The sequence below is a fragment of the Geotrypetes seraphini genome, chromosome 1 (genome assembly GCF_902459505.1).
Source record: "Geotrypetes seraphini chromosome 1, aGeoSer1.1, whole genome shotgun sequence".
NCBI classification, from domain to species: domain Eukaryota; kingdom Metazoa; phylum Chordata; class Amphibia; order Gymnophiona; family Dermophiidae; genus Geotrypetes; species Geotrypetes seraphini.
This window is the reverse complement of record NC_047084.1, coordinates 34,572,763-34,598,189: the sequence shown is the minus strand read 5'-3', so window position 1 is coordinate 34,598,189 and position 25,427 is coordinate 34,572,763. Positions and strand designations below refer to the sequence as shown.

General features: G+C 42.3%; 1 protein-coding gene across 1 annotated transcript in view; it reads right to left on the bottom strand.

The window, feature by feature from the left end:
* The window catches only part of THBS4 (thrombospondin 4), a 102,954-nt gene that overhangs the window by 69,674 nt on the left and 7,853 nt on the right, over positions 1 to 25,427 (bottom strand). Inside the window, exons 2-3 of the mRNA XM_033929713.1 lie at positions 18,851 to 19,054; positions 1,658 to 1,905 (exon numbers count right to left, since the gene is read on the bottom strand). Of these exons, the coding sequence (XP_033785604.1) occupies positions 1,658 to 1,905; positions 18,851 to 19,054 (452 nt within the window). The remainder of the gene's footprint in view (positions 1 to 1,657; positions 1,906 to 18,850; positions 19,055 to 25,427) is intronic.

The window sequence follows — 25,427 nt, the reverse complement described above, 5'->3', positions numbered from 1 at the left end:
TACTCACACTAGCAATTCATTTTAATTTAAGCCAATTATTGAGCTAATTAAGCTTGTTATCAGTGCTGATTAAGCTAATTCAATTATTAAGGGTCCCTTTTACTAAACCACAGTAGAACTTTTTACTGTGGGCAGGCAAGATGAATGCTCCGATGCACATTCAATTCTTGACCCATAGTAAGAAGCTCTACCACGGTTTAGTAAAAGCCAATGAAAGTTAGGCACCTAAATTGGCTAGGCACCTAAATTGGCTAGGCACCTAACTTTAGGTGACTTTGATAGAACCTGGGCCTGAATGACCAGGCATACATGGCCAGCTAGCATATGTGTGGTTACGTGAAATATTCAACACAACCACATAAAGTGAACCCCAAAAAGACAGTACTGTGTTGTATGTGGTCCTATTTATGTGGTTAAACGCTGACTATCAGCATTTAAGCTCATAAGTATCAGCTTAGGCGCAAACCGTGAATATTCAGCAATGCTATCCAGCTAAGTGTCTTGGTTACTCCCAGACAAATGATTTAAATGGCCAGGGAGCCAGGAGCTTTTTCTGGCCATTGAAATGGCTTTGAATATCAACCTCTTATTTGGTTTATTTACAGCATATATTAACTGCACAATCTAGAAGTACTTGGTGGTGTACAAATAACATAGGACCCCTTTTACAAAGTCATGGTAGCTAAGTAGGTGGTAGCTGAGAAGTTAAGTAGCTGAGTAGGTAAGGAATAAGAGATTGGCTTTCATAAACTACAAAAAAATCACAGAAAGAGGAAGACAGGCAAAGATATCTGGAAGAGTTAAGAGAGGCTGGTCGAGTAGTCAGGAAAGCAAAGATACAAATGGAAGAAAAAATAGCTGATACGGTAAAACGGGGAGACAAAACATTTTGTAGATATAACAGTGATAGGAAGAAGTGCAAAAGTGGCATTGTGAGACTTCACCCCATGCTGTATGAGGTCTTGTCCTGTCATATCCTATTAAGTATTGCCATGCTTTTTGAGTACTAACATGCTCCCTTATGTATTGTCCTATCATGTCATGATCTAAAATGTACTGTCGTGCTCTACAATATGTTTTATTATGTCTGTAAACTTGTAACCTGTTCTGAGCTTTTCTGGGAGGACAGGATATAAATCCAAATAAATAAATAAAAGGAATATAAATGTGCGATGCAATCAAAGGATTCCAACTACATCCCAGTTGCTCTCTCCCAAGGGCTGCTGCTCAGCTATGTAGTCAACTGAATAACATTATCCCAATGAACTCACCCCCTTAAAGGCTTAAGGGCTCATAGATCAGCAGTATTCTGGGTCCCCAATGCTAGCTTTGGGGGCCCAGCATGGAGCACGGACCCAGCAACATTCCTGATGAATAAAGAAAGCCACAGCTCGGTCCATTTCTATCTCCAAGCACAGGAATAAGCTTCACATTTAGACTTGTGTTAGCTCTCTGGCTTGGTCGTAGGATACATTATAACCATTCTACAGGTTCATATCCATCAGGGCATTTCAAGGAGGTAAAGCGAATTATGCTTTAATAATGAGAGTACTAATAGCTTTGTCATTTCTTTTCCTTCTCTTTATTGTAGGCGGTCTTAAATAATTTCTTATACAACTTACATTTGTTCCACCAGGTCTACAGCTCCCAGACTTACCTGTGCGTTTCCTTTTAAAGGCCTTAATTCCACCGAGTCTTTGCTCCGAGATAGACCTGACAATGCTTTAGGAAAATTCCGAATGCTATCCACCTGCAGACAGTCCAAATAGAGTTCTACTGTGCTGGATCTCTGCTGGAGACCACTGAAATGCAGAAGGACGGTATGATGCTTCCCATCAGCCAGATGAGCGTTGTTAAAGATGACTGAACTCAGCTTCCCATCATTCCTCAAATAGCGAAGAGCAACTGTTAGTAGAAACACACTGCTTGAGTACAAAGCTTCAAAGTGCCCATTTACTAAGTCATACTAAGGCTTTGCAGTTAACAGGCAATTAAATGCAAAAGTTAACCTACAGTCGTGAAAAACTTCTGTAGTAACTGTTGGGGGGAATTTTTGGTACTTAGATAAAGGAAGTCATGCCCCTACCACAGAGCAATGGTCATCACTGTGCATTAACTTCCAGCCAGTAACACTTTAGGAGGGTTATTAACTGTTCTACATTGTCTGCCATATCAGTGGTTAACATTATTGTTTATTGAGAGTTTCTATACCGCTACTAATGACTGGGGAGTCAATTCAGAGTGGCCTACAGGAGCCTCTGCAAAGGCGCTACAATACATGAGCTTCTGTAAAGGTGTTACCATAAGGAGTTGTGAGTTGTTACAATACATGGGCTCTATACTGAAATACAGTGATACCTTGGAATCCAAACTTAATCCGTTCCAGAACCCCGTTCGAGTTCCAAAACGTTCGAGTTCCAAGACAATTTTTCCCATTGAAAATAACAGAAACTGGATCAATCCGTTCCTGGGTCCCACAAACTCAAATTTTAACAGGAAATACACTGGATTTTAAGGTAAAATATTAATAAATATTCCAAAGCAGCATTCAGATTCTGAGTCACAAACACACACATACAATGTGCAGGGCGTTTGGATTCCAAAGCAGAGTTCGGATTCCAACACAAAATTTACTACAAAAAAAGTTCGGATTCCAATTCGTTCGAGTTCTGGGGCGTTCGGATTCCGAGGTACCACTGTACACGGAGTTCTGTGGTGGTGTTACAATACAGAGTTATTAATGCCGGCATGATTATGCTATAATCCTTCATCCTACTTATATGCACAGGTTTACAACAAATCAATCGTCCTATGTTTACTATTGCAGCTAAATAGTCTGTACACTATTTTTTTTTTTACACACCTCTTAAGGAGGTTGGCCATTTCAACTAAATTTAATCTATTTATATGCATCCCTGAAAGTTCAAGTTTCCTCTCTCTGTCAACTTCATTATTTCGGTTTAAGAAGTTTGAGAAAAGGATAGTCTTTATCTCTTTCTTTAATTTTCCAGTGTTCTTTTCTAGCTTTAATTTCTTCTGTAGGGCATTCCACCATGTCGGGGCCATTTCCGAGAACACTCTTGCCCTGGTACTTTTGTATTTGAAGGAAAGTATTTGTAGTAAGGACTTTTGGCTCGAGCACAGAGCACGCCGGGCCATATGGTTATTTAGTCTGGCCACTAGGTATTGCGGTTCCAAGAGGTGAACAGTTTTATGCGTCAGCAATAGGATTTTGAATTTCACCCTGCTTTCAGTTGGGAGCCAGTGTAACTCTTTCCCTAGTGGGGTGGCACTCGTCAGTCTCAATTTACCTATTAGAAATTAGCTGCAGCGTTTTGCACTGTATGGGCCCAGCAAAATTCCTGATGAATAAAGATAGCACCTGCTCAGCCTGTTTCTATCTCCAGCCAAAAAGACAATAAGAGGCCAGACTACTCCACCTAATATAAACAGGTGAGTGACTAAAAAAGGACTAATATAAACAAAAAAGTCACTCAAAATGGTCTTAATCCGGAAAAGTGAACACCGATAGCTGATTTTTAGAACATATGCTCAGAAACATGAAGGCTATAATACCACCTCACCACCCAATCATTGCATAGTTCAATACAGTGTCACAATGTTGATATACGTCAATACCATACATTTCATCAATTCTTCCAGTAAGAAACAAAGGCAGAGCTAGAGAAGAGCGTATTCAATGGACTAACGAATGGCTCCGAGAATGGTGCATAGAAATGAACTTTGGATTCCTAAACCACGGCGAGACACTCCAGGGACTACAAGGAACAGACGGACTCCACCTAACCAGAAGAGGTAGAAACGTATTTGGACATCGATTGGCCCGCCTACTCCATAGGGCTTTAAACTAGGTAAGTTGGGGGAGGGTACATACTTATATCCCAGAGCAGTAAGAAACCACCCTGAGGAGGCAAGTCGCACTCACACTACCAAGTCTAAGGTAAGTACCAATGATATCCACAATAATTCAGGGAGAAATATCACTGATAATTTAGGAGCCACACTAGCTCGTAAAGGAATCTCTTCACAGATATGGAGGGCTATGTATATTAATGCACACAGCTTGGGCAATAAAATTCTAGCATTAGAGACTGAGATAACAAACGCCAATCTTGACGTGATAGCGATATCCGAAACCTGGTTCACGGAATCGCATGGGTGGGATATGGTTATACCAGGGTACAACCTACTTTGTTGCGACCGAGAGGGTAAATTGGGAGGAGGAGTAGCGCTATACACTAAGGAAAGCATCAAAACCACCAGAATCACAGATGTTAGATACACCGGGGAATCCCTCTGGGTGAACCTGGCCAGAGGGAATGAAAAATGCTTATACCTTGGGGTGATATATAGACCTCCCAGGCAACAGGAGGACAAAGACATGGAATTAATCGAGGACATAGAGAACATCACACTGCGCGGGGACACAGTAATGCTAGGAGACTTCAACATGCCAGATGCAGATTGGAACACACTCTCTGCGACTACGGGTAGCAGCAAAAGAATATTAACCTCCATAAAGGGTGCACGTCTCAAGCAATTGGTATTGGAGCCCACCAGGGACCAGGCGTTACTAGACCTAGTTCTCACCAACGGAGATAGCGTCACGGAAGTCTCAGTAGGAGACACACTGGCCTCCAGCGACCATAATATGGTATGGCTCAACCTCAAGAAAGGTTTCCCTAAGACAAACACAGCAACAAGGGTTCTCAACTTTAGAGGCACAGACTTCAACCGCATGGGAGATTTTGTCCATTAGGAGCTACATAAACAAGCAATATCTGACAATGTGGAGGATATGTGGTCATCTCTGAAGTCCATCCTACACGAAGCAACAGACCGATACATAAAGACAGTAAGTAAACGCAGGAGAAACAAAAGACCCCAATGGTTCAGTAAAGAAATTTCAGACCTAGTTAAACAGAAAAAAGACGCATTTATCACCTACAAACATTTAGGCAGAGAGGGGGCGAAAGAGGACTATCTAGACAGATCTAAAGCTGTCAAAACAGCAGTCAGAGAAGCCAAACTCCGAATGGAGGAAGAGCTAGCACGGAAAATTAAGAAAGGGGATAAATCTTTCTTCAGCTATATTCATGACAGGAAAAGAAACAAAGATGGGATAGTACGCCTGAAGCAATCAGACGGTAACTTTGCGGAATCAGATTCTGAGAAGGCAGAACTACTAAACAAATACTTCTGTTCAGTGTTCACCCGCGAAGTGCCGGGAGCTGGTCCACAGCTGCAGACGGGAGATAACCAGAAAGACCCGTTTCAAGATTTCGAATTTACACCCAGTAGCGTCTATGACGAACTATCAAGACTCAAAGTAAACAAAGCCATGGGACCGGATAACCTACACCCCAGAATGCTCAGGGAGTTAAGGGAAGTCCTGGCAGAACCATTATCTGTTCTTTTCAATCTTTCCCTAAGCACAGGAAGGGTCCCCTTGGACTGGAAAACCGCCAACATAATCCCACTCCACAAAAAGGGCTGCAGGACAGAGACAGCAAACTACAGACCAGTGAGTCTCACGTCTATAGTGTGTAAACTCATGGAAACACTGATCAAACAGAATCTTGACACAATCCTAGACGAAGAAAAACTGCGTGATCCACACTAACACGGGTTCACCCTGGGTAGATCCTGCCAATCTAATCTGATTAGCTTTTTTGACTGGGTTACTAGACAATTGGACGCCGGAGAGTCACTGGACATGGTATATTTGGATTTCAGTAAAGCATTTGATAGCGTCCCTCATCGAAGATTACTGAACAAGCTGAAATCGATAGGATTAGGAGACACTCTAACTACATGGGTTGGGGATTGGCTGAGCGGTAGACTTCAGAAGGTGGTGGTGAACGGTACCCCATCCGAAGCATCGGACGTGATCAGTGGAGTGCCGCAGGGCTTGGTCCTGGGCCCGATTCTATTTAACTTATTCATAAGAGATATGACGCAAGGACTTAGAGGAAGGGTATCACTGTTCGCCGACGATGCCAAACTTTGCAACATAGTAGGCAAAAGCTTATTACCTGATAATATGACACACGACCTACTGTTGCTGGAACAATGGTCAACTACTTGGCAGCTAGGCTTCAATGCTAAAAAATGCAAGATAATGCACCTGGGTAAGAGAAACCCGCGTAGAACTTATGTACTAAATGGTGAGACCTTGGTTAGGACCACGGCGGAACGCGACCTAGGGGTGATCATTAGTGAGGACATGAAGGTTGCCAATCAAGTGGAGAAGGCTTCCTCCAGGGCAAGACAAATGATGGGGTGTATCCGCAGAGGTTTCGTCAGCAGGAGACCTGAAGTTATGATGCCGTTGTACAGAGCCATGGTGAGGCCTCACTTGGAGTACTGTGTTCAGTTTTGGAGACCACACTACCGAAAGGACGTGCTGAGGATCGAGTCGGTTCAGCGAACGGCCACCAGGATGGTCTTGGGGCTCAAGGATCTCACGTATGAAGAAAGATTTAAAAAATTGCGGCTGTACTCACTTGAGGAAAGAAGAGAACGGGGAGATATGATTGAAACATATAAGTACATCACGGGACGCATCGAGTCAGAAGATGATATCTTCTGGCTCATGGGACCCTCGACCACCAGAGGGCATCCGCTGAAAATCAGGGGAGGGAAGTTTCATGGCAACTCCAGGAAGTACTTCTTCACCGAAAGAGTAGTGGATCATTGGAACAGACTCCCACTCCAGGTGATAAAGGCCAGCAGCGTGACAGATTTTAAGAGAAAATGGGATACTCATGTGGGATCTTAAGGGAGTAAATTCAGGGGAGGGGATACTTGGAATGGGCAGACTTGGTGGACTATAGCCCTTTTCTGCTGCTTTTTTCTATGTTTCTATGTTTCTATGCTATGACTTTATCAGGTCATGTATGAAACTCATAATGAAGTAAAACTTAGCTTGAAAAATCACTGGTTCCGACGTGCACGTTTCGGTACTGTGTCAGGGAACCGAAATACCACTGCTGAACCCCTTCAAAAGATAGGGTAATGAAGACTCATATCGATGAAATAACAGTGCTAACTTTATGTCTCCTCTGCTTCCAACGGCATATGTTCTAAAAATCAGCTATCAGTGTTCACTTTTCCTGATTAAGACCATTTTGAGTGACTTTTTTTGTTTATATTGTTTCTATCTCCAAGCACAAGAATAAGCTTCACATTTAGACTTGTGTTAGCTCTCTGGCTCTCCTTTACATTTGGGGTTCTGTTTTATCTATCTCACAGCTAGCCTGAAGAAGGTCAACAGACATACTTATGTGGAATTTTGAGGAATTGTGTGGAATGCTGTACATTCCCTCAGCACTTAGCATTCTGCAGTAAAAGTGGAATAATTATTGCAGTGTGGGAAGGTGTGAATGGCTTAGTGCTCTCTATTTGGTCAAACTCCCAGAACCTAGGGATTCTCTTAGATTCTACTTTGTCATTCTACCCTTACATATCAACAATTTGCTTAGGGGCATTCTGTCATCTGTGCTTAATTTAGCAAATTTACTCTTTCGTCAGCTAAAGATTTGACCACTTTAATCCAGGCACTGGTTATTAGTACATTTTAAAAATAAATAAATACTGCAAAGTCACATATCTAGGATTTCCCTACAAAGTCCTTAATGCTTCAGTTGATACAAAATACATAGCAAGGATCATGGGAGGTTTGACATGCATGGCTGTGTCTCCCGTTCATTGCCATTTGCTTAATTTTTTTATTATATTCATCTTTTTGTAGTTCAAATGATCTCCCTTTTTTACAAAGCCATGCTAGCGGCTACCATGCAGCAAAAGCCCCGAAGCCCTTTAAATCCCTATGGGCAATGGGGCAGTTACCGCAGTGGCAGCCACTAGCACAGCTTTGTTAAAAGGGGGGTATGTTACTTCTAATTTTATGATATTATTTTTTTAAAATTTTTATCAATATCATCAATAACCACAATAATCCGCTTGCTACAGAAAAATACAAAAGGAATAAGACAAAGCATTTATTAAAAGAAAACCAAATTAAATATCAATAGGGAAAAAAAGCAATCCAGTCAATATTCAACTGGCATTGGTCAGCAGATTTTTAAAATGCTGACCACCACAGGCAGAATTAGCTTGTGCATTGAATATTCAATGCTAATTGATTTTGTGTTAACTACCAGAGCTTATGTGGATCCCAGCTGATATTCAGCAGGGACCCACATAATATCATCTTGGTACCAGACAGACTTCCCGGAACATCATGTGTAGTCAGCAAGTGGATACCTCTGTACCCCTTAGGAGGGAGTCACCCCCCTCCCCTTTTACAAAGGCTTTGTTTTTTTTACTGCTGGAACTTTTATCGCCACAGACGGTAATAACAAAGCCTAATGTGGCTTCATAAAAGTGTGTATGTGTTGTGTTATTTCCTAGTGATCACTGTTCTGGCACATACAAGATATTCCTCTGTTCCTGGGATGTTCTTACCTCTTCTACTTCTAGGACTGCATAGAGGTTCTTCAGTTTGAGGGAAGGTAGAGTCAGGATGTTGGTTCTGCAGGATCTGGTGATCTTTGTCTGCCTTTCCTCTTTCAGTAGTTTATTTTCCACATGATCCTTGATGCCTCAAGAAGCATTTATTAATGGTTTTTTTCCCTGCTATGGCTTTCTGCTGCAACTGCCTCATATTTCTAAATCGGGCAATCAGTAATCCACTAAGTGGCAAATTCAAAATTTGTGAACTATCTTTCCAGTTGTTTAAAATACGTATCAAGACCAGAGAAATCTGTATATCAAATATTTTTTTCCTACTCTTAGGTAAATTCAGTGACAATGCCAAAGATCCCAAATAACAATCTTAAATCATTATTCTTTGATTTGTACACATTTTCCCGAATGCATCTTTTAAGGAATATGAGAAAAATAACATGTGACAGTGTGCTGATGATCTAGTAAATGTATTGTCCTTTTTTTGAGATTCACATTATTCTATCAGCTATGAAGCATAAATAGGGTTTATATTTTTAGGTGTTTATAAAGTTTTAGAGGCTGTTTAAGATTTCAAAATATCAGTGTTTATCCGTGTTTTCAAATCACAGGCACTAATGCTGGGCACCTTTTTGAATAAAATCAAACATATACATTTGTGCCATCTTGCGCAAAGTAGAGGGAACTGAGGATGATGCTGGACAGACTTCTATGGTCTGTGTCCTGCAAATGGCAAAAGAGTGACAAAAGATTTACAACTCCAGGCTAATACTGGACAGACTTCTAGGGCCCAGGTCCCACAAATGGCAAAATATAGGCGAGGTTTTGGCAACTCCAGTGTTGCAGATCATTTTATTGTCACATACTGTGAGTGAGAGGGCTGTGTAACTTAGGAGGAGGGGAAAACACCAGCCTTTAACTGTGATGGAGCCTGTATAAGACTAAAATGTAGGATCATACTAGGAATTAATTTTAATGAATACAGCCTTGAGGTATCCAATTCAGTCTCCATTCATCGAGGGGAGTATTTTGAAGAACGAGACTGAAACCAGTGCTCATTCTGATATACAACAAACGACAAATTATATTCCTGGAAGCTAAGGAAGTTGACCTCCTTTAGTTTTGACAACTTTCAATTTCCATAAGGCTAAAGTGTTTGCCTTTTCTTAAAAATGTTGGTAGCAGCCAGTTCAGAGAGATTTATACAAATTTCTCTTTGAACAATATTTAGAATAAAGAGGGTCCCCAAAAAACCAAAAAGGCAGTCAGCTAACAAGATCCAATGTGGAAAAAAACCAGATAACAGCAAGCCGATGAAAAAATTAAACTTTATCCTTATTCACTACTTGCCCTGGCTGGTTAAGAATAAGTGCCCAACATGGCCATGTTTTGCCTATACTGAAGCTGGCCTGTTTACCTAGCGGGTGCCTAAAATTAGCGTTTGGCCTGTTACCTAGCGTTAGCCTGTTACCTAGTGTTACAGTCTAATCACTAATATTCAGCAGGAGATAGCTGGCTATCTCCACTGAATATTAGTGGTTAGCAGCTAAAATTTAGCTGGCTATATCGCGCAATAGCCACCAACTGTAAGCCCTGACAGCCAAGTTTAGCAGCCAAATTGGGCCGAGCAAATAGCCATTCTATATTTGGCTGCTATAACTTAACAGGCTAGTGCTTAAAATTGACTTAGCCAACTAAGTATGAGTCAGCCAGAAATAAACCAGATATTCAATGCCAGTCACCGGATACAGCCTGACATGGAATATCTGGGCTCAGCCACTGCGGGAGTTAGCTGGCCTCCTGCAGTCTGAATATCAGGCCCAATATTTTCCAGTCACTTTTCAAAGCTGCAAATACCTTTTCCATGAACCTTTTTTTCTCACAACAGAGACAGTCATATACACCTCTGCATTCTCCCAGGTCTTCGGCTCCTCTGACCAGCATTATTCCGGCTGCTACTAGGGCAATAGTGCCTGGGATGATGTCACTGGTCCCCCTTAAGCCAATCAGAAATCATGCACTCAATCAAGCATTTTATATGTAAAACATGAGGACTACGCATGCAAGGATTAAGGGAATTGCACTCAAGCAATTCCCTTAATCCTTGCATGCATAGTCCTCATGTTTTACAGAAACAATCTCAATTGTGAATCCCTCTGTCCCTCCATAAACTACTGGGAAATTACACTTTTATGTTTTATCACAAGAAACACTCAAAACCTTACTCAGAACCAATTTAAAGTCCATAATAAATCAGAACTAACCTCACTGTACTTTCCCCAATTTTTTTCCATGCTATAAATATACATATAAAATGCCAAAATCTTCTGATGTGCCTTAAAAAAAAATTACATTAAGACTCTCTTGTTGCAGACCTCCAAAACTGGCAGACCTCCAAAACAGGACATTCAAAGCATGTTTTACCAGCAAACTCCAAAATTACAATTTTAACCAACAAAACAAATGTTTTAAGGTACAAACTTATCTCAGTCCATCTCCTCAAGATTTTCAAACCCCCTTCTGTTCCTCCCCTTGTGCAGCAAAACCCTTGAAGCTTCTATCCCTCCCTTCCTCCCATTCCCCTGTGCAGCATCTTTCTATCCCTCCCTCACTTCCAATCATTCCTCTGCCGCATCACTGATGATGTCATCAGCAACGTGGCACCGAACGACCAGGCATGAGAAGGGCAGGCCGCGATGCAGCCTGTGCTGCCGACACTGCCATTTGTTACCAGGTATTTCAGTCTCGCGGTCAGGGTTCGGATGGGAGGGAGAAATGGAAGGCTCAGCAGGGGGCGCAGGGGGGGGTGCGGAGGAAGTGCTGCTGCCGGCGACTAGGGCTTATTTTCGGGGGTAGGGCTTATATTAAGACCTACCCTGAAAATCCTGCTAGGGCTTATTTTCAGGGTAGGGCTTATTTTGGGGAAAATACGGTATATTATCACAAGAGGCAATGATCTTTTATAAATAAGAAAACAGTCAGTCTTTCTGTAGGATTGATGTTGTGGGGAATAATAGGCATAATTCCACTCAGTGGAGTGTAACACACTCCATGGATCTATCTCTATCATCGTGTTTTGAACTATTACCAAAAACTTGGCTTTCTTTCCCTTACATATGATTTATTGCCTGTTCAAAATTAAATCCAGTGGTTGGCCAAAGTATTTTCCTGTCAATCCTAGTGTGTTGCCTCCTTCCACAATTTGGGTAGCTTCATTCCTACAGAAGTCTGAAGAGTCTGTGGTGGGTACCTATGAGTATACATCTAATATAGAGAACCACTGTCCTGCAGTTTGCAATATTGATCTTCACCTACTTCTTTCATCACGTGAGTTTTGTGAAAGTAGGAAAATTTCAGATACGGGTATGATTAGGATAGCAACTCCAATTTTTCATGCCTAAAGCTGAAGTACAGTCCAGTTTTATGGATTTTTGTACAAAGATGTGCTTCTTGTAACAAAGCTGGCTCTTCACACATGAAAGAACATTCTTCTTTTGAGGTAGATTATATAATCCTCTTATATTCCTGGAGAATAATTATATTCAAAACGGCCCTTAAATTAACATCAATGAAACAAAGTGAAACCCTATCATCTGTACTGTATATAATTTTGTGGGACCTTGCTTGGTTTCCCACTAATGGATCTGGCTTCATGGTGTAGTAAGTATGAAGTCAATAACAACTGTGCCATAAAGAAGGGAGTAGTATTAATAGTCTTTCAGCATGCATAAATCTAACCTTCAAAAACCACATTAAAAAAAATCTTTAAAAACTCAAAAAAAAAAACCAAACAACCCACCCATGGCCTAAGGAGGACTCAAACGATTGCCAACTTTGAAGCTACTCAGTTCCCAAAAGATAGAAAAGGACATTGTATGCAATTGGCTCCTAATGCAGTGCAAAACAAAACCACTTCAGTGAAACAAAAAATGAAAAGCAGTCAGCAGTAGCCTCAATTACACACAAATAATGCTTGTTTCTTTCCAATTAGGTATACTGAAAGTTAATATATTTAGCAGAATTATCTATGTCATTATTACCTATATCATATAAACTAGAAACAGAAAAATTAAGACAAATAAAGCCCAAATGGCCTTTCCTGTTTTCTCATCCATGTCATCTACTCTCCCTATCACTTCCTTAGAAATCCTTTGTACTTCTTTCAAGCTTTCTCAAATTCAAATACAGTTTTCATCTCCATCACTTCCACTGGGAGAGTGTTCCATGAATTCACCACCCTTTCCTTGATGTCCTCAGTTTACCATACTTCTGAGTCTGTTCCCTTTTATCATCCAATGCCCTTTTGTTCAAAACAGACTTGCCTCCTGTGCATTCACGCCACATACAAGCAGGTAATTTAGTGGATGCTGCAGATGGGAAGAATAGATGGGCCATTTGGCTTTTATCTGCCATCATGTTTCTATGTTTCTATTATATCTCCCCTCTCTTCCAAAATATGCATATTCAGCCCCGTGTGGACTCATGCTACTGCATATTACACTAACACAGGGGCCTGTGTGTTACAAATCCCCCGCTAGCTGACTAACGCAGCAGTAGGTGGGATCTGGGTACGACATGGATGGGCAGAGATACGAGAAAGCAATAAGTGCAGCTGCACTATTAGCAGACCAGTAGCACAATCACAAACAATATGGCAGAGGATTACAGCCCCCAGTTGCATTTCCCATGACAATTTTCACCCTCTGTCCCAATGCCTCTCTTAAGTCCTCGACACCCCCAAAGCCTTACCTCAAGTCCCCAACATTCCTGATGCCACTATGAAACTTCCTGACACTCTCCAATGCCTTTTTTTCATATTCCTGACAGACCCTGATGCTACTCCCACAAGCAAGAAGAGGTAAAGATCTACACCAGAACAAACCAGATCACCACTATCATAAGGTCTAAACCCAAATTTTATTAGTCTAATTCAGCACAAACTCAATATGGCTATGTTATAACAGTACTTCACTGTCAAGATGCCAATTAATAATAGTAATGTTCTGCCAAAGAAATATTTATTGTGTAGATTTAGGTAGCCTTTAAATAGGCCATCAAACCAAATTCTATACCATATAAGCAATATGTCTGCTAGTGGTAGTACCATGATACTAAACTAAACTAAACCTTAGGTTTGTATACCGCATCATCTCCACAAGCGTAGAGCTCGGCACGGTTTACAGGGTTAGGTTGAAAAGGAGCTACAATGAAGGGTTATAGGAAAGGAGCTAGGAAGATAAAGAGGGACAGGGTACCAAAGAGCGGTAGGTGTTAGATTTTTGAAAAGAGCCAAGTTTTCAGGTGTTTGCGGAAGGATTGGAGGGAGCTTGAAATTCTGAGCGGGGATGTGAGGTTGTTCCAAAGTTCTGTGGTTCTAAAGGGGAGGGATGTTCCTAGTTTTCCTAAGCGGGATATACAACTATGGATCATGGTGGCCATTTTGTTTGCCAGAGACGGACTGGGCAGGAGTGGAAGGGGAATGCTCCCATTCAAAGCCACCACTGATAACCTCTGGGTAAGTCCCAAGGATATTGGATATTGGGGCAGAGTGGGTGTGTGTTGGGTGGGGGAGGGGAAGATGCATTACATGCAGCGCCATCATTTATTTATGTATAGCTGCTTGAGCTGGTACCATGTTACCTGCAGTGGCAGATAGTTGGGGTGTCCATGCTGCTATCTGGCACTGCATGTAAGATGGTACCGTGCAGTAACTCCTTGATTCTATAAAAGGTCACCCAAATTTGGATGCAGATCCCAGAAGAATGTGAAAACTAAATTAGTCAGCAGCGACCCCAGCAATGAATATCCGGGATCGCCACCGACTGCGGGAGGCAGTCAGGCTGCCTTCTGCAGTTCAATATTTAGCCCTCTGTGCTTATCCTGTGCTCTTTTTGAATTTCTTTACTCTTTTTATTTCCACCACCTCTGCACAGCCCAATAACAATGCAGCAGAACTACAGTTATAACAGGTACAATGCAGGCCAGGAATGGGAGACAGAACTGAAGCTATCAAAGTCACTACACTGATCACTCATGCAGTAAGAGTGGCATGTCCTTTCCATCAGTTCATCCAAGAAGCTGGCTGCAGTCCCCTACCCAAAAAGCACAGAGTAGTGACTATTTATTTATTTAAATTTATTTATTTAATTCATTTTCTATTCCATTCTCTCCGAAGAGCTCAGAACGAGTTACATAGAAACATGATGGCAGATAAAAGCCAAATGGCCCATCCAGTCTGCCCATTCACAATAACCAATATCTCTTCCTCTCTCTAACAGATTCCACGTGTCTATCCAGGCTTTCTTGAATTCAGACACAGTCTCTGTCTCCACCACCTCTTCCAGGAGACTGTTGTATGCATCTATCACCCTTGATGGTGCGGCCTCCAGAATTGTACAGAATATTTTAAATGGAGGTCTCACCAAAGTCTTATACAGGGACATCAATACCTCCATTTTCCTACTGGCCATACCTCTCCCTATGCACCCTAGCATCCTTCTAGCTTTCACCATCACCTTTTCAACCTTTTGGCCACCTTAAGATCATCAAATACAATCACACCCAAGTCCCGCTTGGTTGCAAAGGTTAGGACTGTAAACCAGGCATGGATTGTTATTTAAAAATATCATTGTAGAAGCAAAGACCAGAAGTATTCTACGTATCAGCAAAGGTGGAAAGAAGAGGAAATGAGAGCTGGCATGGTTAAAAGAAGTGAAAGAGGCTTTTAGAGCCAAAAAAACATCCTTTAAAGAATGGAGAAAATAAGAAGAAACACAAGCACTGGCAAGTTAGATGCAAAGCATTGATTAAGACAGCTAAGAAAGAATATGAAGAGAAACTTGCAAAAGAGGCAAAAACTCATAGCAATTTTTTTTTTTAAGGTACATCAGGAGCAGAAAACCTGTGAGGGAATCTGTGAGACTGTTGGATGACCAAGAAGCGAAAAGTGTGCTCAGGGAGGATAAGGCCATAGCGGAAAGACTGAATGAATTCTTTGCTTCGGTCTTTACGGAAGAAGATGTAAGAGATCTATCTGAACCAGAAATGGTTTTCAAGGGTGATGATGTGGAGGAACTGAATGAAATCTCGGTGAATCTGGAAGATGCACTGAGCCAAATTGACAAGTTAAAAGGTGATAAATCGCCAGGACCAAATGGTATACATCCCAGGGTACTATAAGAACTCAAACATGAAATTGCTGACCTGCTGTTAGTGATTTGTAACCTGTTGCTAAAATCGTCTATAGTACTGAAGATTGGAGGGTGGCCAACGTTACACTGATTTTTAAAAAGGGCTCCAGGGTAGATCTGGGAAATTACAGACCGGTAAGCCTCACTTCGGTGCTGGGCAAAATGGTAGAAACGATTATAAAAAATAAAATTGTGGAACATGTAGACAAACATGATTTAATGAGACGGAGTCAGCATGGGTTCAGCTGAGGGAGATCTTTGAAGGTGTGAATACACATGTGGATAAAGGTGAGCCAGTTGATATAGTGTATCTAGATTTTCAGAAAGATTTTGAGAAAGTTCCTCACGAGAGGCTCCTGAGAAAATTAAAGAGTCATGTTATGGATAAGGAATTGGTTATTGGAGAGAAAACAGAGGGTAGAGTTAAATGGTCATTTTTCTCAATGTAGGAGAGTAAACAGTGAAGTGCCGCAGGGATCTGTACTGGGACCGGTGCTATTTAACTTATTTATAAATGATCTGGAAATTGGAACGACGAGTGGGGTGATTAAATTTGCAGATGACTCTAAACTGTTCAAAGTTGTTAAAACGTATGCAGATTGTGAAAATTTGCAGGTGGACCTTAGAAAATTGGAAGACTGGGCGTCTAAGTGGCAGATGAAATTTAATGTGGGCAAATGCAAAGTGATGCACATTGGGAAGAATAACCTGAATCACAGTTACCGGATGCTAGGGTCCACCTTGGGGGTTAGCGCCCAAGAAAAGGATCTGGGTATCATTGTAGACAATACAATGAAGCCTTCTGCCCAATGCGTGGTGGCGGCAACCAAAAAAGCAAACAGGATGCTGGGAATTATTAAAAAAGGGATAGTTAACAAGGCTAAGAATGTCATAATGCCCCTGTATCGCTCCATGGTGCAACCTCATTTGGAGTATTGCGTTCAATTCTGGTCTCCTTATCTCAAGACACATATAGTGGCACTAAAAAAGATTCAAAGAATAGTGACCAAAATGGTGAAGGGGATGGAACTCCTCTCGTATGAGGAAAGACTAAAACAGTTAGGGCTCTTCAGCTTGGAAAAGAGACGGCTGAGGGGAGATATGATTGAAGTCTACTAAATCCTGAGTGGAGTAGAACAGGTTCAAGTGGATCGATTTTTTTGCTCCGTCAAAAATTACAATGACTACGGGACACTCGATGAAGTTACATGGAAATACTTTTAAAACAAATAGGAGGAAATTTTTTTTCATGCAGAGAATAGTTAAGCTCTGGAATGTGTTGCCAGAGGATGTGGTAAGAGTGGCTAGCGTAGCTGGTTTTAAGAAAGGTTTGGCCAAGTTCCTGGAGGAAAAATCCATAGTCTGTTATTGAGAAAGACATGGGAGAAGCCACTGCTTGCCCTGTATTGGTAGCATGGAATATTGTTACACCTTGGGTTTTGGCCAGGTAATAGTGACCTGGATCGGCCACCGTGAGAACGGGCTACTGGGCTTGATGGACCATTGGTCTGACCCAGTAAGGCTATTCTTATGTTCTTATGTCATGCACATAAGCTCTTCACCCCCTAAACTATACCGTTCCTTTGGGTTTTTGCAGCCCAAATGCATGACCTTTCATTTCTTAGCATTAAATTTTAGATCATTCTTCAAGCTTCGCCAGGTCTTTCTTCATGTTATTCACACCATCATGGGTGTCTACACTATTGCAGATTTAGGTACATAATATACAGTTAACAAGTTACAGTTTCCTATAGTTAGAGTACAAATTTTTTCGATACGTTTTTATCTTAACTCAACACATACTAGGGATCTAATACCAATATACATCCTATATAATAAAAGGCTAACTCGCGCATGCGCAGTCCTATTTTCGTGTTCCGTGCGCTGTAGGTCTGTGGCCGAAGGAGTGCGCATGCGCGCGAATACGTCACCACCCGATCGCCTCCACAAGCCGGACCGCAGCCATACGACATTATCCGTTTCTCCTGTCGCCGCCGCCGATCTCCGTTTCTCCTTTGCCGCCCACCCCCTTCTCTTCCCGCGGGTCCGAATGGCGATTCAAGCAGCGTGTACATCAGTCTCCACACGCTGCTTCGGGCCCTTCTACTGCCCTGATTTGCTCTGCCGCGTCTCTGATGATGTCATCAGGGACGTGCCAGAGTAAATCAGGGCAGAAGGGCCCGAAGCAGCGTGTGGAGACTGATAAAAGCGCTGCTGGAATCACCACCTTTGTAGTCCGGCCCAGGGGAAGGGGAAGGGACAGGGGCGGGTAGAGGAAACGCTAATGCTGCTGCACAGGGAACTGGTGGGGGGGGGGGAGGGAAATGGAGGGGAAGGGAATGCTGCTTTGGACGGACAGACAGACAGAGAGAGGAAGGGAAACACAAAGAAAATAAGAAATACACAGGGGCAGGTGCTCAGGGAACTGGTGTGGGGGGAGGGAAATGGAGGGGGATGGAATGCTGCTTTGGACAGACAGAGAGAGGAAGGGAAACACAAAGAAAATAAGAAAGACACAGGGGCAGGTGCACAGGGAACTGGTGTGGGGGGAGGGGGATGGAATGCTGCTTTGGACAGACAGACAGAGGGAGGAAGGGAGACAGAAAGGAAAGAAGAAAGACACAGGGTCAGGGAGATACACAGAAAGACAGACAGGCAAAGGGGGCCAGGGACAGAGACAGACAGAAAGGACAGCGGGAGCCGCGTCAGGAGGGGTGCGGGATGCGGCAGTGGGAACTTTTCCAATGGGTGCAACTGGGCAGCTGTCGGGAACCTCTGATCAGGGGCAGAGCAAGGTAAGAGTATCATAGGGATAAGAAGGAGGAGGGAGGATAAAAAAGGAAGGGATGCCTACTGCTGGACAGGGGGAGAAGGAAAGAGATGCTGATGGACAGGGGGGAGGTAAAACAAAGGGAGAAGGGCTGCTGCTGCATAAGGAGAGCAGTGAAGGGGTGGTGGTGGACACAGTGGAGGTAAAAGGAAGGGAAAATGGACAGGGGGAGCAGGCAAGGGGTGGTGATGGACAGCCAAGGAAAAAGAAAGGCAGAAAGAAAAAAAGCGGCTAAGGAGAGAGAGAGAAAAAAAGACAGACACACACACATATGTTCTAGCACCCGTTAATCTAACGGGCTTAAAGACTAGTAATATATAATTTACAGGTTACAATTTACCTTTATTCAATCGCCCCATCACTGAAATTTCAAAAACCTTGCTGCTATTAGAGGGAAAGTAGAGACCAAAGATGGTGGTTGTGGTCTTTGGTTGCAATTTAAGAGTAGACAGTATGTACACTTCATTCACTGTAGGTTTGGTGAGTGCTTGTTGCAGTACATTTGTTACTTGCTTCTGGACTGGAGATGAAAGAAGATCAACAACTGCAAGGGTAGAAAAACAATAGTGAGGGAGTGAATAAAGGGCAAACAAAATAATTATCAAGCAAGTGTGAAGACCCTGAGGGATCTGCCAAGGTTTTTGAGCTCACTTTCATTATTTAAAAAATTTATATTCCATGTATACCTATGCAGCATACATTAAAAACATACATAATCTCATCAGAATAAAAATATACAATAAATTCACATCATTTAGAATGCTTGTATAAACACGTGCTGTATGTCTTCAGTAGTTTCTTAAAACCACTTCTGGAGACACATAAATGTAATACCACTGGAAGTTTATTTAACATCAATGATGCCACGCAAGAAAAAAGCCAATTTCATGTGTTGATAATGAGTTGCATGACATTCTTCCAAACAATTTGGATGATATACAGACAAGACCTGTTCAGAACCATTTGAGATTCATGATACAGTAATTGATGGACCATTGATATTTAAAAAATCAATCTGAAATTTGACAGGTAGCCAATGTATGGCTTTTAATATAGGTGAATGCCACATATGCCCAAGTTTGAAAGGGTTCTTAGTACTGTGACCTAAGCTTAGTACTGTGACTTAAGCTTAGTACTGTGACCTAAGATTATGGCAGGAGGGATATCCACTCCCTCCTGCCATGAAGAACCTACCCCCCCAAAAAAAAAAAAAATAGCAGAAGGGATGCCCACTCCCTCCTGACACCCATTTCTGTTAGCTTGAAATCACTCATACATGAAAATATGCTGCCTGCTTGTCCTGGGATAAAGCCACCCACCCACATCTCCAGGTTGGCTTCTTAGCTGGCTTATCTTAACTGAGGGACTGCGTGACCACGTTGGGCGGGAAGGCACTAGCGCAGGGGTGTCCAACCTTTTGGCTTCACTGGGTTGCATTGGCTGAAAAAAATACCCACTCCCTCCCTGCCCCCATGCTCCGTAACACCTACCTTAATGTTGGGAGCAGGAGGTACTCAAAATACCTCCTGCTCCTCCTTTTATCCAACACTGGGCCTTAGGCCCCTCCCTGTGCATCACATGGGAGGGGCCTGAGGTGTCTGAGCCAATCAGGGACTTCCTTAGGAAAGAGCCTAATGAAGTTCCTGATTGGCCAAAACAATTAAAACATTAAAAAAACCTAAAATACACAAATCATTTTGTTTTTAAGCACAAATGTACTAAAAAGATATGTTTTTTAAAATTTTTCTAAAACTCTTATAATTAGTCTCAGAAATAACTTAAACCAGTAAGAATGTTTAGGTCAACCTTTGCCAACATGTTTTTTTTCTCTCATCTCTGGAAATCGAAATAGGGATATTCTTAGATTGTACATCTTTATCTTTGACAAACAAATTAACAAAAATTCATATAACTTGGTATCTCTCCATAATAAATTTTAAATACCCCCCACCCCACCTCCCAAAAAGAACTTAAACCATATCCTAGCTTCTACAGGAAGCCAGTGCAACTTCAGGAGATTTGGTGAGATTCTATCACTCTGTTTCAATCCAAAAATCAATCAGATTTGCAATCTACAATGTAAGGATTTTGAGTAATTGAGATATATAATATTACAGTAATCAATCAGTGACAAAAATAATGGATTGAACTAACTGTCTGAAATGGTTTTCTCTAAAGAACTTCCTTATTCTCCTTAATTTCCAAAATAGTCCAAAGGACGTTTTTACTACTAAATTTATATGGGGTTATAGGGATAAATTTCCATCAAGATGGACACCTAAAATCCTAATTTTTCATATTCAATACTATTTAAAGTCAATGATTGATTATATGAAGCTTTGTCTTTTCTTTAATTTCAACTGAAATTGGGCCATCCAAGAGACTATTACATTCATACAATTAACCACATTACGTCACATTGCACCTTTAGAGTATGCAGTACTGGATCCTCCTCCACTGATATCCCACTATCAGTTGGGGTACCCCAAGGCTCTGTCCAAGAACTACTTTTCTCCATCTATACTTATTTCCTTGGTGCTCTGATTTCTGCATCACTTATATTCTGCCAGAGTCGCTATGTTCACATCACTCCTCTCCTCGTCACTTCACTGGCTCCCTATCCATTTCCGCATACAGTTCAAACTCCGCTTATTTACCTTCAAGTGCATTCACCGTGCAGCTCCTCAATATCTTTCCTCTTCTCTCTCCCTATACTCCTCCCTGGGAACTCCGTTCACTGGGCAAGTCATTCCTATTGGTACCTTTCTCTTCTACTGCCAACTCCAGACTACATTCCTTCTCTCTTGCTGCACTATTACGCATGGAACAGACTGCCTGAGTCAGTAAGTCAAGCTCCATCCCTAGCAGTATTCAAATCCAGGCTAAAATCCCACTTTTTGAGGTTGTTTTTAACTCCTAACTTCCATTCACTTGTAAAGCACCCATGCATGAGACATTCCCTAACCCCCTACTTACCCTGTTTGTCTGTTTGATTAGATTGTAAGCTCTACTGAGCAGGGACTGTCTCTTGAATGTTTTAATGTACAGGGCTGCGGAAATCTAGCAGTGCTATAGAAATGATAAGAAGTAGCAGTAGTAGTAAGTCCAAACCAAATCACTTTGTAACCTGGTGTTTTCCACTGGTTTGCTGGAGTTCTGTGGAGTGGGGGAAGGCTTATTAGCCAGCTTAGCCACTGCAGTTGACACTGAAGATGGCTCTCCCAATGTCGATAGTTTTGATGTCGACTTAGATGGCGCTGCCAGCACCGAGACCGATGTCGAGTCTCCTTCAATGCCCACACTGAAAAGGAGTCACTGCTGGATAAGACGATTCTTAAGTGTCCTTTTCTGAAGCGACGAGCAGTGGGAACAAGTCTCTGGATGGTGCTCAGGCCCTAAGCATTGGAGATACCAGCGGTGCGGATCAGTTATGGAAATAGGGCGAGCACAACATCTACACTTTTTAAAACCCATGTGCAGATGGGACATTGAAGGGAACACGGCCTTAGCAAAATCAAAATCCGAGGCTGTGAAGGTGGAACAGGCCCCGCTGGACCGACCCCGCGAAAGGGAAAAAGTAAAAATTTTTACAATTTTTTTTAACCAAAAGAACAAACAAATAAAATAAAACAAAAAACTGACTAAAAAGTCAGAAAGCCACGAGAGTGGGAAGGCAGCAGAAAAAGGATTTCAACAACTGTTAAAAAAACGCGTCTTCTTAGCTTGGCGGAAACTATGAAACTGAGGGACCGTGCGACCACATCGGGCAGTAAGGCACTCGCGCATGCACGGTTCGGGCTATCGCGAACTTTCTAAAGACTTAAAGTGGCGATGCACTTTTAAAGTGGTTCATACCAGGGCTCCGTCGGTGACATCACCCATATGCTGCCTGCTTGTTCTGAGATAAATACAGTTATAACATAGCATAGCAATATGCCACTGACTTCCTCTGGCAGCTCTTTCACTGCAGCTCTTGGCTTGGCTGTCTTTACATAACACAGATTCTACCTTCAATGTTAATCTAATCAGGAGGTTATTTTTTCCCGGGTTCCTGCCCAGTAACACTTCGAGTCCACATACAAATACTCTGTACAATTTTAAACCAGGGTATATTGGAATTACTTAGCCCAGCCTGCACATCATGATTACCAGGTGAATGCTCAACTTCCATTCAGGATCTTGCAAAATTTCTTAATTTCATAATAACACAACAGCATTAATTCCAGCAAGTTCCTACCTCACTCCCTTAGGATCTGAGAACTTAGCCAAGACATTCTGCTTTCCTCCTGAACTATTTCATCTGTCTTTCATCCTTTCTCTTACCTCCTTTGCAAAATAAATAAAATCTGAGGCTTTTGTTCCATTCACCAGCAGACTTCTAATTGGTTCCAGCTGTTCAGACAGTTTCATAACACTTTATTTTTATTCCGCAAAACCTTCCAGTTCTATGCGGCTAACAAAATAATAGTAACAAAAAATGGCACAAACACAGTGAGCTACAAAATCATAATCAATATAACAAAACATATCAACCAGTCATCATTACTTCCTAAGAAATTTTTGAAACACATAAGTCTTCAATAACTTTCCAAAATGAAAATACAAAGCAGAGAGGAAGAGGAAGAAGCGATATGGATTGCTCTGAAAAGTGAAGATGGAACTTCTATCTACGTGGGTGTAGTCTATAGACCTCCGACTCAATCGCAGCAAATTGATAAGAATTTGATTGTGGATATCCACATAAATTTCCTGCCGGTCCACAGGGCCAGCACGTGCATCAAGCCCAAAACAGTGTTCTTCAAACGCCGGTCCACGGTGCGATCGATGCGGTGTTATCTTCGAGCCAGCTCCCTTTTCCTCACTGATTCAGTGCACAAAGCCACGGGCAGTGGCTCCTACGCGCATCCTGCGCCTGAACTGGAAGCCTTCTCTCTAACGTTGCAACATCAGAGGGAAGGCTTCCAGATGAGGCATGGGATGTGCAAGGAGCCGCTGCCTGCAGCTTTGTGCACTGCATCAATGAGGAAGAGGGAGCCGGCCTGAAGATAACACCAGGGATGGCATAAAATGGCCAGGCGGGAGCAGGCCAGAAGGTAAGGCATAGCATGAAGGGAGGGAAACAACAAAGGTAGGGGGGAATGATTTTATTTTTGAATTTAGTGATTGAATTATGTCAATTTTGAGAATTTACATCGGCTGTCAGTGTGCTTTGTGTAGTTTAATTTTGTGGTTAACCATTATGTGTTGTTAATAAGATTATATTGTGTATCTGTGAAAAATGAATGGAAAAAATAGTGTTACAATTAGTACTATTATGGGGGCGGGGTCTGGGGTGGAGATTGGGTAGAGATGGGCGGGGTCTGGCCCACGACTTAGCCCAGTGTTCTTCAACTGCCGGTCCACAAAATAATTATTTTATTTCTGCCAGTCCATAGGTGTAAAAAGGTTGAAGAACACTGGTCTAGACTACTCATCCTCATCACCCTCGGTTCTATTCCTAGCCCTTCAACCCATAATCCAGTCCTTTTTACCTTTCCCATCCTCTTCCCCTCCCAGTTCCTCTCTTTTCCTCAGCTAAAATTCCTTCTTTCCAGTTTCTCTCCCCTAGTTAATATAAATAATTTTTCATATATAAAAATGCTTTTTCCTACCTCAAGGTAACAGAGTCACATTTATAGATTTTTATGCCTTTTGCTTTACTTCTTTCTATCTCTTTCTTCATCATCTCTATCAGCCCCTTGCCCAGCGTCTCCCAGCACCTCTCTAACCTTTTCTAATATTTACTCTCCACTTCTCTCAACAGGCCTTTCCTTTTCTCATTCCCTTTCCCAGGACCCCTTTCAGCTGTCTCTTGCAGCTCCTTCCTTCCTTCCCTTACAGTCCATTGGTCACATATTCCATAGCAAGCAGGAGAGAAGTGGGAGCAATTGCTTTCTTCCTGCCTTCCCCTGTGGCCTTGCAGCATGTAGCTCTCAGCTGCTGATTCAAAAGAGTGCAGAGCAGGGCTGACTCAACCACTAGGCAGACTAGGCATCTGCCTAGGGCAGCAGGATATTCTCTCCCTTTCCCTAACTCCCTGCATTCTAAGTTCACCATCTCCGCTTATTTCTGCTCCTGCTACTGCTCTGCTTCGTAGTGGACCCAGGATGACATTGCAAACACTCAGCAAATCCATTCTCAAGCCTTACCATGTTCTGCCCTTCACCAGACAGGAATTCTTGTGTCAGAGTGAGGGCAGGACACAGCTGGGATTAAGTGCAGACCTGCATCTATAGGTCCCATGCTGGCACTGAGAATCTGCAATAAGAACATAAGAATAGCCTTACTGGGTCAGACCAATGGGCCATCAAGCCCAGTTGGTGGTCAATCCAGGTCCCTAGTACTTGGCCAAAACCCAAGGAGTAGCAACATTCCATGCTACCAGCACAGCGGTGGCAGGGACAGGCAAAGGTGAGGATAAGGAAGGGGAAAGGAGATGCAGAATGGAAGTTAGGGAATGGAAAGGTGGATGCAGGCCACTTAGAGAGAGGGTAAGGATGAATATGAAGATGTTGGACTATGGAGGGAGAGTAAGGAGAAGAAGGGGAGATGTTGGACTATGGGGAGGGAAGGGAGGGGAATGGAAGATGCTTCTCCAGACGGGATGGGCACTTCAGCCAATCTGTATTACAACATTTATTTTCTTAAGGCCAACACTCCCACCATCCCATTTCTGTTAGCTTGAAAATAGGGGGAGGGGATATGCAAGACAATGGAGCTTAGGGCTAGGATGTGATGTTTTAATAAAATTAATAATAAAATTGATGGATCACTTAATTATAATACACAGTGATGTTAAAGGGAAAGCCAATGCTTGCACGAGTAGCAGGCCAGAGAAGCTGCTTTTGCTGGCGAAGATTTAACGAGATATGTGTGTG